The sequence below is a fragment of the Lytechinus variegatus genome, chromosome 10 (assembly GCF_018143015.1).
Source record: "Lytechinus variegatus isolate NC3 chromosome 10, Lvar_3.0, whole genome shotgun sequence".
NCBI classification, from domain to species: Eukaryota; Metazoa; Echinodermata; class Echinoidea; order Temnopleuroida; family Toxopneustidae; genus Lytechinus; species Lytechinus variegatus.
This window is the reverse complement of record NC_054749.1, coordinates 21,841,931-21,856,891: the sequence shown is the minus strand read 5'-3', so window position 1 is coordinate 21,856,891 and position 14,961 is coordinate 21,841,931. Positions and strand designations below refer to the sequence as shown.

At 35.8% G+C, this 14,961-nt stretch overlaps 1 protein-coding gene across 1 annotated transcript; it reads right to left on the bottom strand.

Moving 5' to 3' along the window:
* Positions 1-212: 212 nt before the first annotated feature.
* On the bottom strand, positions 213-4,833 carry LOC121423308. Its single transcript, XM_041618652.1, has 4 exons — positions 4,376-4,833; positions 3,556-3,715; positions 2,812-2,918; positions 213-2,135 (listed from the first exon to the last, which is right to left on the bottom strand). Exons 1-4 carry the CDS (start codon positions 4,526-4,528, stop codon positions 2,055-2,057), a joined length of 501 nt encoding a protein of 166 aa, XP_041474586.1. The 5' UTR covers positions 4,529-4,833; the 3' UTR covers positions 213-2,054.
* Between the last annotated feature and the right edge of the window lie 10,128 nt (positions 4,834-14,961).

The following is a 14,961-nucleotide window of genomic DNA, read 5'->3' as shown; positions in this document are numbered from 1 at the left end:
TATAGAACCTGTAATTTCCATACCTGAGAAAATGTTTGGATTTCATAACAAAATGACACACCACCCATTAGTTTTTAGTAAAGTGAAATCATATGATCTACAGGCAACCTCGCCTAAGTCGAATCTATTGGGACCGACGAAATCAGTTCGACTTACGCGAAATTCAACTTACGCGAAATTCAACTTACGCATAAGTCAATTTTTTTTTTACTTAGAGATTGTAATGTACTGTCATTACCCAATGTAAGTTTATGTTGTGAATTGACCATTTAATTCTGCCCACAGTAGCATTTTGCTGTATTCATGAAGTGCTTTCATTTGTAGTTTCATATTTTGCCGCCAAGGGATACACGCGTCTAGCTGCAAGATGTTCAAGCCAGAACATGGGTACCTTCATTCACACAAGTCTTGTCGCGTGGCTTGGCCTGATAAGCGCATATGCGTGAATTGCCAGCAAACCATGTTGGAGTTTGTGGTCATGTGGGTGGGATTACAGAAACCACGTTGTTCAGTTGATTCAGTGCAATGCATGACATATTGGGCCCGCTTGCTGTGATAGCTGGTATGTGTATTATGCATAAGAATGATACGCCCGCAAGTTAAAAACCTGTGCTCTAACCAGGGCCGAGGGATTTATGTTCATGATCAGCTGGACTGGTAAGGATATAAGCGGGGACCATGTGTAACGATATGAAGTGTGAATAAAGACAGCTATTCGTTTCCTCTTGCACCTTTTTTACGACAACAAGCAGTGAATGCTTATTTCAATTTTTCGTGATGTACAAGTACGAGGGAGGAAATTCGACTTATGCGATGTGAATAACGTGTATTAATGCAAATCTAGACTTGAAATAAGCGTCCACTTATGCAAAATTCGACTTGTGGAATTCGACTTAGAGAAAGATTTTTACACAGGAATGAATGGGAGAAAATTGGGACTTATTTTGTTCGACTTAGCTGAGGTTGACTGTACTTTACTCATGTAACTCGGCAATTACGGTGGCAATTATCATTTACTACAAGTGAATATGCACTTTATGTCTATCACTACCATAATTCTCTTGCACAACTTTTCAAATGAGAGTTCATGTATTAATTAACATGTACACATTACAAAAAAATTTGAAAAAATGAAAAACAAATATCATGTAAGGACTCATTTAAAGACAGCCTTCTAAATACTGTTAAAACAACGTATGGGTCTGTCCATAAAGTTGGGGTACTTTTGAGCCATTTTTTCTATAGTCCAGTTAGAATTTTCTTAACTACCCTAAATTATCTTGTGTGAAAATAAAAAGCATCTGAAAATCACAAACCTAGTGTTCCACAATGTATTTTGGAATAATTACACAAAAACGACGTTGTGGATGTAACAGGACACCGTGTCCGTGTTACATCCACAACTCCTCATTTTGCAATGTACATGTAACAGTAAATATGTAATGCTTTTGATGATAAATATTTGCCTGCTTAGTATGGGCTCTCTATCTAATTCAATGCAACAATAACTGCAATGAGGGTGTACTGATTTCCAGAGTTATTGATGAAAGTTGCAGAAATATCATGGTGTCCCGTTCATCCACAACCTGTGACATTTGGTCGAAAACAAACATTCATAAAAAACTTGGGGAAGGTAGTAAGCTTCTGTTCAAAGATTTGCTTCATTAAGCCAGCCATGTAAAACACTGTAACCATGCATGTTTTAGTTATGTAACATATAATAGATGAGCTGGTATATCTGAAAAAACGGTGGTTGTGGATGTAACATATTTTGAGCGGACACCACCATATTTTTGTAAATATTTTTCAAAAATTATCACAAAACAATTCATCTGTGATCTTCAAAAGCTTCCTGGATGCACCAAATATATTCCTATAAAACAGCATAATTGTGTGAGTCATCATTTTAAAACTAGAATGATTAAACGAAAAAATGTCACGTTTAGGTACCCCAACTTTATGGACAGACCCGTATACATATAATCCTGAAATCGGAATGTATGTATACCTGAATCAGGCAATACCGGTAGCCTGGAAAACGATATAGTGCTCAGTTAATCCTTCATATCCTCAACATCATCGTTGCCCTCAATGTCATCATTGCTGACATCTAGAACAGGGACAGTTGGAACTTTCTGCAAAAAAATTAGAGTAATCAAGCAATATTCAAAATAATGAAACATTCATATATCTTTTTATGTTATATCAAATTTAGGTTTGCTACTTGGTGCCCATTTCCAATATCAGGGGTGTAAAATAAAAGGCCAACCTACAGCACACAAAATCACATACATGTAAGGCACTCATCACATGTAACCCGTAAGAAAAAAAAAAACCCTGTATAGAAAAAATATGTGTTGACTTTCCCATTTTTTTTATTTCATTTTTTATTTTATTTATTTATTTATTTTTTTTTTTTTTGGGGGAGGAGTTAAATGCTTCACATATAAGACCTTTCTAAATGTACAGTAAGTCTGCAATCCCAGATCTGTCATTCAGCCAAGAAATCTTAAATGAAAAATGATGAGTTTGTTTCCTAGAATTTGACACTCCGATGACTGATAACTGGGACTTACCATGACGGAAGAGAGAAGACAATATCCTAGCCTGCATTGTGCATGCAGAGTGTCAGGACATTAGATTCTGTGTTAATTTTGTGATTTTCTGTTGTTTTGCATCTTCATTTTGATAAAATGAATTTAGCACTTTTTTATCATCTTACACAAAAGTAATTATTCAATTGGATTCAGTCTTGCGGTTTTAGTTTGACTGAATACCATTTTTCTCTTATAGCGTGAAAACAGCACTTACCTTGTGCTTATTCCCACCGGGAAGAAATGGGGTACGCTTCAAATAGTCACCGATCACTTCCTCCACCTCAGGTTCAGTGGTTCCCTCATGGTTTTTCATGCTGGCTCCTAAGGACAAATGTGCAAATCCCATGTAACATTATAATAAAATCAGAGTAGAAGTTTGGCAAACCTCCAAATATAATCGTCCAATAGGATGTGTATTATACAAATCATTTTTTTTTAATATAAAAAAAATCAAAACAAATTTTCAAGCATAGATAGGGAGGAATATTTCATGATATCTAATATTAGCTCTCTGACAATGCAAAATCTAATAAGTTGTCATTCAAAGGCCAATTAACAGGAAACAAAATATGTCTGCTAATAGAGGGTAAAGAGCTGCTCAAGTTCCTTTTTTTATGGTCATGACAGTTCATTAAGCTATTTACAAGTAGTCATATTAACCCTTTAGTATCTAAGCCGCCTGAGAGCGCGGTCAGCTTACCCACTAAACCGCCTGACTTAAGCATGCTATAGTCAAGACAGTATCAAAAATATGTGATGAAACCTGCCCATACTTGTTGTGGATAACCCATTGGATGTGTGCTGTCCAAATTCTGCACAAAAAATATGTATTAAGAGCAATACTAATTGAAAAAATCTGATTGAAACATAGCATAGCCCTTTCCGCAAGTGAGTAAACCGACACTTTTCACGCAGGCTCTAGGTGCTGAAGGGTTAATCACTCAATCTAAACACTCACTGACGATGACAGGGAAAAACTTGGTTGCCTTGAGGGACCTCTTTCCTTTCCTTCCCAGGATGTTGAACTTCGACCAAAGATGATTGGTCCTCAGCTTTTGCATGACCCTTCTCCCAGTCTGTGATAGTTTACTGCCGCCAATCAGACTCAAGAAAGTTATCTGAAAAATATAAGAACCCTTGTTAATTACAATGTTGCATAATTTCCTCCAAATAAATGAGTTACACCTCTCTTTCATACACAGTACAATGGGGGTCTTTCAAGATAAAACTTTACACTGATGCAGTAAATATTACCTGACCTATTTAAAAGATGCACACAGACCTTGGCCAAATCAGATCTAATATGCCTTATATTAGCTACAAATATATATCACGCCAAAACATCACTATATCAGTTAAGGACCTAGGATTTAGAGTGTACCCTGGTCATTGCATTAATTCAAGATTCTGCATTTACTGCATAGTGCACTACATCCATCCCCTGAGGACCATTTCAACTGGTTGCCTATTAAGCACACACAATTCAGCTAATCACAATCCTATATCCTATTGGGTAATCATTCTGAAACTTGAAGTGTGTCAAAAGTAAAAATAAGATGCCCTCCTCAAGGTACTGAAATATCAAGATAAAAACTGCTTGGATCAGGCCTCCCACCCCCTCCCAAAATGTCTTAAATAAAGAAATTGGAAACTATTGTGACTTTTATCTTTTAACATGGTTATAAATTAATCAGGGCATGCATCACTTTGAAACTTGGGTTACTTTGTGTATTCCAAGTGGAGAAAATGCACATGATTATTCATCTTGTAAAACTTACCATACGACTCTTACATTCAGCATCATTTAGTCTCCCTTCTAGCACCTTGAAGTCTTCGACAGTATTCAACGGCTCACTAAAAGGCTCACACAAATCGGCAGACTCCAAGGAGGAAGGTTTGGGCTTCTCCCCCATAGCATTAAATGCCGTCATGATCCTTTTTTGTCCTTCCTCCAGTGCCTGCAGCTTTAGCAGAACTTGGGTCTGGAAGTCTGGTCAACAACAAAAATGAAAAAAAAATAAATTAAAAAAAATGAACACAAACAAATGGGTAAACTATTTAGGTAACTAAAAGGCTTCAAGTGCAAACAATGGCCTATTCCATATTAATATAACAGTTGTTCAATGTTATCATTTCAGGAGTGCATTAACACCTCTGACAAGTACATGCCAACAACCGTAAGAAATAAAAATCACTGAAATAGGCAAAAATATCACTGCTTTATTGATAGTATTACCTCCATATTAATAATCCATTTTAATGGTTATTTTCCTTTTCATACTCATTACTTTTAATGACTCAAGATCTTCATATGAAAAATAATTCAAATGCCTTTTTTTTTTGGGGGGGGAGTTATTAACATCCATCACATTATGTAAGTGATGGGTCATACAATCAAAAATGGAAAAACTTTGTATTTGTACAAAATTACCCATAAATGTCCCATTTAACTCCTGTAACATCTTAGATAGAGGCCCCTAATTTTTTTTTTTAAATCAGTAAAAAAAAAATTAAAAAATCAAAGTTCATATTTGTAAAATGCTTTGTGAAAAGTACTGTCCTGTGATACTGGCCTGTCATATTCCTGTAGTACTGTCCTGTGATACTGGCCTGTCGTATTCCTGTAGTACTGTCCTGTGATACTGGCCTGTCGTATTCCTGTAGTACTGTCCTGTGATACTGGCCTGTCGTATTCCTGCAGTACTGTCTTGTAATACTCTCCTGTGATACTGTGGACAGTATGACAGGACAGTACTACAGGTATTCCTGTAGTACTGTCCTGTAATACTCTCCTGTGATAAAGTCCACAGTATCACAGGACCTTACTACAGGAATACTACAGGCCAGTATCACAGGACAGGATTATAGGTTTTCCTGTAGTACTGTCCTGTGATACTCTACTGTGGTACTGTGGTGTGCCATAGGAACAGGACAGTTGCACAAGAATATAATCCAGCAGAACTGTCTTGTTGTGTTCCTGCGGTGATAGTTTGTGTACTATTCCTGTGGTTTTTATGCATTGTTGTGATACTATACTGTGGTAACCTGCAGAACTGTCCAGGGGTATTCTTGTTGATTTCCTGTGACGATCCTATGATATTGTCCCGTTGTAGTCCGAGCGGTATTTAGAGCATATTTGTGGTCCAGCACAACCATGGCATCTTCACTAATGAAAAAGCGGTAAAAATCACAAATTTGCAAAGACATTTTCAAACATATATCTTTATTACATATGAGTTATACTACACACAAAACATCTTTGATATAAATGATGGCTAGAGTAATGCAACATTTCATCTTTGGGATATATGTAAAAAAAAAAGATTTACATCCACCAACATTCTGATGCCACATGAATTACGTTCACTATTTCATACTTTGTTCATTTCTGCCATTTTGAGATCACATAAAGTAAGCTAGATTCGACCCAGAATCCTTCATGCTTACACAACAATAAGAATTATTAATGCCTCTGTCACATTTGCTGATTGGTTGCCTTACGGCGAGACAAAACAGCAATATTATGTATTACTATACAAACCCCGTACCTGTAGCTTGTACAAGGATGATTAAATCAGCTATTTTCAACTCGCCAGAAGGCCATGGGCTGGCGAAAGTAACCAAGGCATACCCAGTATTATAATGAAAATGTAGTATATGGTTGTAAGGAAAAAAAACCCTGTACTATCTGACCAATTGCATTTTCCCCCGTTTGTCAACACCTGGTTGGCTTAATACTAAAAGCAAAACATCCTGTACTTAACCAGGTTATAAAATAATGGACAACTTGTGCATGTACAGATAATGCATGGTTCTAATATGGTAAGCGATGACATGATGTGGTGATCACCAGTATAAATTTAAAGTACATAAAGAGGTAATCACAATCACTTCATTTTGCACAAAAGTCCATAAATAATAAAAGACATATTTTAATAAATTTCACATTGTTTACCATAGGTTAGAAAAAATATGAAGTAAACAATTACTCTTCCCCCAAAATATATTGAAATGAATCTCTTGACTTTGAAGAGGCATACCATTGTTTTGCAGTCTTCTTGTCTCAGAATTGCTCTGATTACAGATCAAAGAGCGTGATTTATGCAAGAATTTACGTCATGTATGAATGTAAGCCTAAACCCATCACAAAAACAGAATTGCAACATGTAATTTGATATGCTACATTTCATGATTATTGACACCATCTACCAAGTCAAAGAACAACATGACCTGAATCAGAATTACTGTGCAACCATTTAAAGGACAAGTCCACCCCAACAAAAACTTGATTTGAATAAAAAGAGAAATAATCAACAGGCATAACACTGAAAATTTCATCAAACTCGGATGTAAAACAAGAAAGTTATGGCAATTTAAAGTTTCGATTATTTTCAACAAAATAGCTATATGAAGGAGCCAGTTACTACATCCAAATGAGAGAGTTGATGACATCATTCAGTCACTATTTTTTTTTGTATTTTATTATATGAAATATGAATATTGTTATTTTCTCGTCATTGTCATGTGAAATGAAGTTTCATTCCTCCCTGAACATGTGGAATTCCATTATTTTAACATTTCGTGCTTCAGGCAAGGAGGTCCTAATCGTTAAAATCGTAAAAATTGAAATATTGTATAATTCAAACAATAAAAAACAAAAGAAATAGTGAGTGACATCATCGACTCTCTCATTTGGATGTAACTGGCTCGTTCATATAACTATTTTGTTGAAAATAAGCAAAACTTTCAAATGTCATAACTTTCTTATTTTACATCCGATTTTTATGAAATTTTCAGCATTGTGCTTAAATCTGATTTTTCTCTATTGATTCATTCTGAGGTGGACTTGACCTTTAACTTCATGACGTTCAATACCTGATGTCGCTACATGAAAAAATGAAGGTCATGTAGCATTTTGCATTCATACTTATTTGAGTCATGTAGTAATTTCAATTAAACAATTACATGTAGCATAGAAATGAAATAATGACCATAAAAATTGGAACATATCATTATTTAGGTCATGCAGCAATTCAAACTACCCCCTGAAGTAAATAATATGCAGAAAAAGGAATTACTACATGACATAAAGTCACATTATTCTGTTTTTGATGGGCTCATGCTTCCATATTGTCGCATGCACAACGAACCGTCCTCTCTGCGCACTTCGGTGCGAAAGTTAGTTTTGCATAGAACGCACTAAAAAAAAAAGTTTTTTAAAACCAGCGATAAGTGGACCTACAAGGAGAGCAAATTATATACCGGTGTCTTTGTTCCATAGTTCAGGTTCCTAAGTTTCATCCCGTATCTTTACCTTTTTTTTGAAGTGAATTATTTACGCCACAGTGGGCATCGTAACAGAGAGGACGTTTCGTGGTGAAATCGCGAGGTGTGATAGCGCACTGTATCTGCGCAGAGAGGACGGTTCGTGGTGCGTGCGACGATATGTTAAGCAAATAACAGACTATTTCATTATCTACTGATTATCCACAATACATAAAATAAACCAATATGAGAGAGAGCATCATATCCAAAATGATCTCTAGTTCACCCACTAAATATAAAAATAAAAAAGTTAAATTTTTCTGTACTTTCACACACCTAAAAGTAATATATGACACTTGACCCTGATAAAGTTATTTTTTCTTTCATAATACTAATTTGGCAGACAATAGAAATGGCAAGTAGTGAGTTCAAGCTGCATGGTTTGCATAGTTAATGTTAAATGAATTTCAATAAATAATGTCACCTTACTGTACACTATGGCCATCTGCTGTTCATACACTGTCATTAATTAGGCCATGCAGTAATTCAAATTACCACCTCTAGTAAACAATTGTGGTATGCAGTAAAGGAAATAACTACATGACGTCAATCTATCTTTGATGGGCTCATGCTGCCATACGTTAAGCAAATAGCAGACTATTTCTATCTGATTATCCACAGATGTAATACATAAAACGGTAAAAGCGATTTTGGGTCTCGCCCACTTATGAAAATAACCAGATATATCTTGATTTGCGATGGTACGCAACAGAATTGTATCAAAACTTGTCATAAAAGCCTTGCAAATAAATTTTAATGTTGACCTGAAGATGACCTTTGACCTTACCATATGACCTCCGACTGCAGCATATCATGCAGGTCATAAGTACATCTGCGATCCAAGTTTCGTTGAAAAGTAACTTCTGGTTGCAGAATCAGGTGTCATATGAGAGTCTTGCATATAAACTTTAACACTGACTTGAAAATGACCTTTGATCTTTAATCCTAAGAAGACGGGGGAGGGGGGGGGCGGCTGATTCAGCCCCCCTCAACATTTTTCGCGATATTTTTTTTACAGTGTTGCTCACCAACTTTTTACTTTCAAGTCTTGTGCAACTTTTGAGACCAAAATTGTGACCCCCAGGTACACAGTTCCAAAATAACGCAACATTACGTAAGTGCATGCAGAACCCAAATTACCCCAAGAACATAAAATTGTGTACAAATCCGATAGTGTTTTTAGCCAAAATTCATAAAATGTACTATTATTATTTGTTTGGCGTCACCTGTGCCTGGGAGGCGAAAAGCGAACTGAATCACTATGACCCGCAGGTCTCTCCTCCCGATATAACTGATTGGGGGGAATGCAGGTGGACCACTACACCGGGGTTTCCCCCTACTCTTATACGAATATACTATTTTTCCTTTACTGCTTAAAATCAATTTTATCTTGTTTATGGTCAAAATAAAGTCCCCAAAAAATTTCCATTGAAAAACAATAAACAAAAAAGTAAAAACACAAAGAAATACATAAAAAAAAAATAGAATACATAAGAAAATAAATGTGATGTTGAAATTTTTGAAAAATGAATTTGATCAGATGCTTATCTCGAATGTGTGAAACAAAAATTGGCATTTTAGGGGCCTAAATGCCTTGAGCATTTAATCAAAATGGAAAAGACGCTATATAAATTATATGTATTATTATTATGTATTATTTTATTAATTAGAGCAAACTTATGATTTTATGCATAAATTAGCATAATTAATGAGCAATGAGATTTTTGCACAAAAAAATAGTTTTGTAGATAATGCCATAGCCCGAGCGACGGCCAAGATCATAGGGGGGGGGGGTGAATCAGTCCCCCCCCAGTCTTCTTAGGCGTCGAAACAGCCCAGTCTATTTAGGGTTAATACCATGTGACCTCCAACTGCAACCTAACATGCAGATCCCTAAAGTCCATCTACCATCCAAGTTTTGTTGAAAAGTGACAAACGGTTGTGGAGATAGGTGTCTTGCATGTAATCTTTAACGTTGACCTGAAAAATGACCTTTGACCTTACCATGTGACCTCTGACTTCAGCATGACATGCAGGTTCCCTAAGTCCATCTACCATCCGAGTTTGGTTGAGAAGTTACTTATGGTTGTGGGGTTATGTGTCATTAGATTTGTGCAGGACGACATAAGTTTCGCCTTCACCTCTGGTGGGCGAGACAATAAACCAATATGAGAGAAAACATATCCAAGATCTCCAGTTAAACACTGTTACAGTACAAAAATAAAAAAGGTGAATTTTTTATACACTTTCACACACATACTTTGTCACTTGACCCTGATAAAGTTATTTTTCTTTAATAATACTAATTTGGCAGACAATAGAAATGGCAAGTGAGTTCTAGCTGCATGGTTTGCATAGTTTAATGTTACATGAATTTCAATAAATAATGTCACCTTACTGTACACTACGGCCATCTGATGTTTATACACGATATCTTAAATGAAGGGATCTTGTCATAAAGGCAATGTGATTTGAAAACTGAATGAAAACCCAATCATTTCTGAAAACACAGGCCATGTAATCGACATTGTGATTTTATGATTTCTTATGCGTTTCATTCTTTTTGAAAATTCTTATATATTTGAGGTTTTTTTTTTTCATTTAAAAAAATGTGTTCTTTTCAATTGAATTGTGGGCAAAGCTTTTATGATTATAAATATTGACATTAACCATGAAAACTGAATATTATGCTGGTTGTGACTTTTTGGCAAGAAACAGCATTTGTATGAGATTTGTAGATAAAACTGAATTTTTAGAAAGCAAGTTTGGGGTCTGACATGAACTTCAAATTTTTCATAACTTTGGAACCATGTTTGTACACGGTTCCAAAGTTAAGAAAAAAAATGTTCTTGTTGTGCAAGGAGAAAGTCATTTAAGTGATAATACATTTATCATATAACATGCAAAGTGGGGGGGCTATAATGCCCCTGAAATAATAGATTACCAGGAAATATGGTGAGAAATAAAACACTGAATGAAACAAAATGTTGAACTGACTGGATTTCAATCTTCTGTTGACAGCAAAATTGTTTTTGCCATTTAATCTGCCTTGACGAACATCAATGTGTATATGTGGTATCAATATGGGACATGATCACATTCTGACAAAGTCAACAAAAACAAAGTTTCATATCTATAGGCATTAACGCTGATTTAACTGGGCTATTTGAGATCAGGTTTTTACCACCAGATCTCAGTTGCGAAAATTTACACACATAGAGCTCGCCGTTAACTACATGTACAAGACTGGATTGCACAATCACAACCAAAATTTGCATGATGGTATAGAATGACCTAATCTACTCAGTTGCATTGGTAAATTTCATATATTTTTTATTTTATATGAATTATGCTAATTTATTCATAAAATCATACCTTTTGCTCTGATTCACTAAATAAAGCTCCTAGAATGCTATGTTTAGGTGAAGATATTCTTTATAGCATTCCTAACAATTGTGAACAAAAACAATTCTGGTACTAAGACCGATTTCTTATGTATTTTATTGTTTTTTTAAGGAAATCGTTCCAGACTTGATTATGATCATAAACAAGTCAAAATTAATTAAGTTTAATCAGTAAAAGTAGAAATAATAATACATTTACGATTTTTGGGCTACATACACAATTTGCATTGGATTTGTACAAGAAATCACCTTTCTGAGAATTTTGGGTCTGACGTGCACTTACATAATGTTTCGTAACCACGTACCAGAGCGTCACAAATTTGGTCTCAACATCAGCGCGAGACATGAGAGTAAAAAGTCAACGAGCGGCGAGGTCAAAAAAATTTGGGCAGTAGATATACCGCGAAAATTGTCGAGGCAATCATAAATAATGTAAAATATATCCATCTAATAAAACATATGTAAAAAAATTATACCTTTATGATTTGTGGTTGAAAACACAATTTGCAATGAATGAATATGTACACATAAAGTTTTTAGGGACCAACATGCATTTCCAAAATATTGCATAATTTTGGAAACGTGTACCCAGGCGTGGCAAATTTGGTCTAAAAAAGATGAGGAAAATTTAAATGAAAAAAGTCAGAAAGTGACACGATAAAAAAAATGTGCGTGCCGGCGTGGCGATGAAATTTGTCAAGCCCCCCCCCCCAGTTTAATCAGGGTTAATTTGTTCAAAATGTGTGCTTAAATTCCTAATTTAAGTTGACTTGTCAGAATAAGACCCTGCCCCATTGAAGCTCTACTAAACCTTAAGTTGGCTCTTCTTCAACAGCCGCCGTTCGTTTGATAGCTTGGTTTTGGCTGCCTCCTTGAAATACTTTCTGTCAACGCTGGGATAATGCACTGCAGCTTTTTCTGTGAAAAAAACACACACAAACATACCATTACGATAACATGAACAGTAAATTAGATTAAATCAACTGCAGGGTATTACATAAGCACTTGCCCGATTGCCCAGGGCAAGTTAAGAGTCGGCATGTGTTTTGAAGTAAAGACCAACACTAGCCCAAATTGGGCAAGAAATTCTCAAAGTAGAATGACCAACAAGGCAAAAGCGATTTTGTGTCTCGCCCACTTATGAAAATAACCAGAAATATCGTCATTTGCGAGGGCACAGGACAGAATTGTATCAAAACTTCATTGTGAAATGACTGGGATGGAATAACACTTGTCATAAGAGCCTTGCACGTAAACTTTAATGTTGACCTGAAAATGACCTTTGACCAAAAATATGACCTCCGAATGCAGCATAACATGCAGGTCCCCCAAGTCCATCTACCATACAAGTTTGTTTGAAAATTGACTTACGGTTGCGGAGTTAAGTGTCATAAGAGAGTCTTGCATGTAAACTTTAACATCGACCTGAAAATGACCTTTGACCTTTCCTTGTGACCTCCGACTGTAGCATAATATACAGGTCCCCCAAGTCCATCTACCATCTAAGTTTGATTGAAAAGTGACTTGCGGTCGTGGAGTTATTATGTCATTAGATTTGTGACGGATGGACGACAGACAACATTTGGATCCCTAAGTCTCGCCTTCACCTCTGGTGGGCGAGACAAAAATAGTGTCGATATGATTCATCAACCCTAAATTTGGTCATAGCAGGCAAGATAAAATCACTATGGAAAAAAAATGCAATAACAAATACATCAGTTCATGTGAAAAGAGAAAAAAAAGTAAATGGTTTATAAAACTGCAATATGTTATTTTGAAGAGGGAAAATTTTTCTTTTCAAGGATTTTTCGGGCAAGTGAAACAGATTTTCAGGCAAGTATATTGGAATTTCCAACTAATTAATAATTTACTTGCCCGTCAGGGCAGGTGCTTCTAAAAAGATATGTAGCACCATGAACTTTTTTGCCACTATCAAGATCTCTTTGTACTTGTCAGGGCAGGTGCTTCTAAAAAGATATGTAGCACCCTGAACTTTTTTGCCACTATCAAGATCTCTTTGTACTTGTACATACCTGAACTACCGCAAGGTCCTTGCAGCCATCTTTCTTAGTATCATCTTGCTTTAATATAGCACAAACTAAGATTTTGGTCCCCCACAAGACAAATACTTAACCCTGTCTAGGCCGCGCGTTTCCGTTTTACACCCTGGCGAAGGCATTTTCCGGAAAAGTAGCCAAAAAGCGACTAGTGAAGAGTCTACGTCTACGTTTGTTTACATTATCAGCTGGGCGCGCGATCCAAAGTCCGCACCGAAGTTATCCGCAGAACATTACCGTACTTGCAAATGCAGCTGAGCTTATACTTTCCAGGTTCAATACGAATGTTTGCCTTGATCATTTGCCTTGCCGATTTGCTGATGTCTGTCTTTCTCTCTATCTGTCTATATATCTATCTCTCAAATTCTATCTCTATCTATCTATGTAACTGCAGTATCTATCTATCTAATAATCTTCTCTGTCTCTCTCATTCTTTATCTAACATCTATCTATCTCAAATTCTCTATCTCTATCTATCCATCCATCTGTCTGTCTTTCTCTATTTCTCTCTCTCTACCTACCTATGTAACTACATGTTAATTTGTCGCTCTTCTCTCTCATTCTTGATCTATCTGACATCTATCTATCTCTATATCCATCTATCTATCCATCTGTCTGTCTTTCTCTATTTCTCTCTATCTATTTATCTATTTTTTAACTAGAGTATCTATCTATCTGTTAATTTGTTAATAATCTTCTCTGTCTCTCTCATTCTTTAATTATCTATTTAATATCTCTCTCTATCTATCTATCCATCTGTCTGTCTTTCTCTTATTCTCTCTATCTATTTATCTATCTATTTTTTAAACTTATCTTTCTGTTAATTTGTTAATATTCTTTGTCTCTCTCCCTCTTTATCTATCTAACATCTATCTATCTCTTAGTCATCTATCTATCTCTATCCATCTATCCATCTGTCTGTCTTTCTCTATTTCTCTCTATCTATATATCTATCTATCTATGTATCTATCTATCTGTTAATTTGTCTATCTTCTCTGTCTCTCTCATTCTTTATCTTTCTATCTATCTAACATCTATCTATCTGTCTCTCAAATTCTCTATCTCTCTCCTTCTCTAGCATCTGTCTGTCTTTTTTCTCTCTTTCTCTTTGTCCGTCCATATTTCTATCTACAACATCTCTCTCTCTCTATCTATCTATCTATCTATATATCTATCCTTCTCTCTCTCTCTTTCTCTCTCTCCCCCTCTCCCTCTATATATCGACCTCTCTCTCTCTCCCCTCTCTCTATTCATTTATCTATCCATCCATCTCTCCCTCTTTCTCTCTCTATCTATCTATCCACCTCTCTCTCTCTCTTTCTATCTATCTATCTATCTATCTGTCTATCTTGTCTTTCGGCAGCTTCTAAGTGTATCAATCCATCAAACTTCAGTTTGTCTTTTCATTATAAGTATCTATTTATTTTGATTTTGTCCGTCATTCTATAATTCATTTAGTTAATAATTTATTTTTAGAAAAAAAAAACTATCATAAACAACGCGACTGCAAAAGCATGTTCGGATTTCACTCCTGACTGCCGCTCTCTCTGTACATGAAGTGCCGAGGAACTCTGTGCT

What these genes read in the sequence shown, in the direction of transcription:
- LOC121423308 (XM_041618652.1), bottom strand. Translation starts at nt 4,528, where the DNA reads ATGACGGCATTTAATGCTATGGGGGAGAAGCCCAAACCTTCCTCCTTG. An exon ending in CTGAATGTAAGAGTCGTATG is followed by an intron (nt 3,716 to 4,375) that starts GTAAGTTTTACA and finishes TATATTTTTCAG; the next exon opens with ATAACTTTCTTGAGTCTGAT. An exon ending in GTTTTTCCCTGTCATCGTCA is followed by an intron (nt 2,919 to 3,555) that starts GTGAGTGTTTAG and finishes ATTTGTCCTTAG; the next exon opens with GAGCCAGCATGAAAAACCAT.